General features: G+C 40.2%; 1 protein-coding gene across 3 annotated transcripts in view; it reads right to left on the bottom strand.

The window, feature by feature from the left end:
- LOC113828121 (TOX high mobility group box family member 4-A) overlaps positions 1–2,500 on the bottom strand; it is a 711,447-nt gene that overhangs the window by 357,033 nt on the left and 351,914 nt on the right. For 2 of the 3 annotated variants that reach the window (XM_070134761.1, XM_070134763.1), the window contains exon 2: positions 1,055–1,082. The exons of the other annotated variant lie outside the window; for it this stretch is intronic. In XM_070134761.1, coding sequence (XP_069990862.1) covers positions 1,055–1,082 — 28 coding nt within the window. The remainder of the gene's footprint in view (positions 1–1,054; positions 1,083–2,500) is intronic. 3 annotated transcript variants of the gene reach the window in all.

Raw genomic sequence — 2,500 nt, 5'->3', positions numbered from 1 at the left:
AATCCTATTTAATCAACAAAAACCCGCCGCGTCGGGATGGTAAATGATACAGAAATGATAATAAATAAGAACAACATAGCGCCACGATGTCCGAACTAATATCACACGAAGCCATGAGCGGGGGAAAAAAGGGCTTAAGCCATGGAAACGGGCTGCTGTTATACAAATGTCAGGCATTCTGTTCCGGAAAGCCCCGAGGTCTATTCCCTTTAGGCATACGGGGGGGGAGGGGGGGAGGGGAGGCATTGCCCAGAATCGTGTCCCCTTTTCCCTTTCCCTTATCCTCTCCACTTCCATTTCCCCTTTTCCTAAGTCTTTCTCTTAATCCATTTTCCGTTTCCTGAAGTCTTTCTCCTAACTTCTTTCTCCTTTTCCTAAGTCTTTCTCCTAACCCATTTGTCCTTTTCCTTTACCTTTCTCCCAACCCATTTCCCCTTTTTTTTAGGTCTTTCTCCTAACTTCTTTCCCCTTTTCCTTTACCTTTCTCCTTATCCCTTTTCCCTTTCCCTAAGTCTTTCTCCTGCCCCATTTTCACTTTCCTTAGCCCCTCTCTTGACCCCTTTCCCCTTTTCCTTAGCCACCTCTATCCTTTGCCTTTCTCCCAACCCATTTCTCCTTTTCCTCAGTCCTTCTCCTAACTTCTTTCCCTTTCCCATTGCTATGTTCACTCTCCTAACCCTTTTCCCTTTTCCTTATCCCAATAACCCTCTCCCCTCACCCCTTCTTACCCCGTCCTTAGCCGCTGTACCCCTTTCCTTACCCCAACAACGCTTCCCTTTCCCTTACCTTAACCTCTCTCTTACCCATCTCCTTCCCCTCACATATCCTCCCTTTTCCCCTTACCCCCGTCTGTCCCTTTCCTTTATCCCCTTCCCTTTCCTCTTTAGAAAGGGGAAAGACCTAACCAAAAAAGGGGGAACGAAAGAGAAATTGGAATCTCAAGGGATCCTAAAGATATCTGCTTTTATTCATGAAATGACTTAAAATTAAGGGACAGGATACCTAAGTAATCCAAGTTATGTAACAACAGGGTGAGATGGCACTGTGCACTGACCTGAGTTCTCGGAGGGGCAAACACTGACCTGTGGGAGAGAAATAAAATCGAGGGTCAATTCATGGATGGAATATGAAACAAAGTACTGGTATGCATGGAGTATGTCTGTATCGGTATCTTATGCACATGCATGTACACACTAACATTAAATAATGTGTATATACATACATACATACATATATACATACATATATGTATATATATATATATATATATATATATATATATATATATATATATATATATATATATAAACAGAAAGAGAGAGAGCGAGAGAGAGAGAAAGAGAGAGAGAGAAAGAAAGAGAGAGAGAGAGAGAGAGAGAGAGAGAGAGAGAGAGAGAGAGAGAGAGAGAGAGAGAGAGAGAGAGAGAGAGAGAGAGAGAGAGAGAGAGAGAGACTCTAATAGAAAGATAGACTAATAGATACATACATATATAGGAAACAGATAGATAGCTATATAATAGACAAATAGAGAGAGAGAAAAAGAAAGAAAGAGTAGTTAAGAGACACAAGAGAACGATAAATATCATGAATCGAATCATAATAAAGAAAACAAAACTCCGCCCATACAAACGCATGAAACAACCGACCGAATTGCAACAAAAATAAAATCCAGAATCAATCTCTTAATCCCCCTCCCCCCCCCCCTATCCCCATTCTCCAATCCCCACATTCATCAATCCTCTCCCCCCATCTCCCATCCACATCCTCCCCCTCCCCCCCCCTGCACCCTTGAACCCTCACTGGTCAAACACGTGGTCAGTGTCTCTTACGCAGGCACTTGACCTCCCCCCTCCCCTCCCTCTCCTCCCCCCTTCCCCTCCCTCTCCACCCCCCTCCCCCTCCCTCTCTCCCTCTCACAACCACCCCAGCGGAGTCTGCTAAACCCCTTGATGTTATTACGCAGGTTAATCAAAACAAACAAATTAAAGCTTAACTCGATTCAGACAAGTTATCAAAGTTTGGAGCGGCCCCGATTAATAATCCACAGAAAACATGATAAATAAACGCCCGTTAGTATGTCTCAGTGTGCTTTTAACCTCCGCCGGCTGGAGATCAATGGGGGAAAATATATCATATAACGTATAGCTGGATTTGATGACGTTTTTCAAAAGGTCTTTCACAGCTCATTTTGGTTAATTATTCATCTATCTATCTATTAATTCATTTTTTCTATTTATTTATTCATATATTTATTTATCTCTATCTATGTATTAATTTGTTTATTTACCTATTTATTTATTTACTTATTTATATATCTTTTCTTTTGACTCTAGGTAATAAAATAAAAGATTGTTGGTGTAATTGAATATTATGAATTTATATAACTAGGAAGGAAAACAAATAGAAATATGATATGAGAAATAAAATGATATCAGTTGATACGCTAAATATGTAAAAAATAATAATAAATAAATAATAAATAAATAAATAAAGCGATATG

The sequence above is a fragment of the Penaeus vannamei genome, chromosome 20 (genome assembly GCF_042767895.1).
Source record: "Penaeus vannamei isolate JL-2024 chromosome 20, ASM4276789v1, whole genome shotgun sequence".
Taxonomy (NCBI): domain Eukaryota; kingdom Metazoa; phylum Arthropoda; class Malacostraca; order Decapoda; family Penaeidae; genus Penaeus; species Penaeus vannamei.
This window is presented reverse-complemented; position numbering and strand designations above follow the sequence as displayed.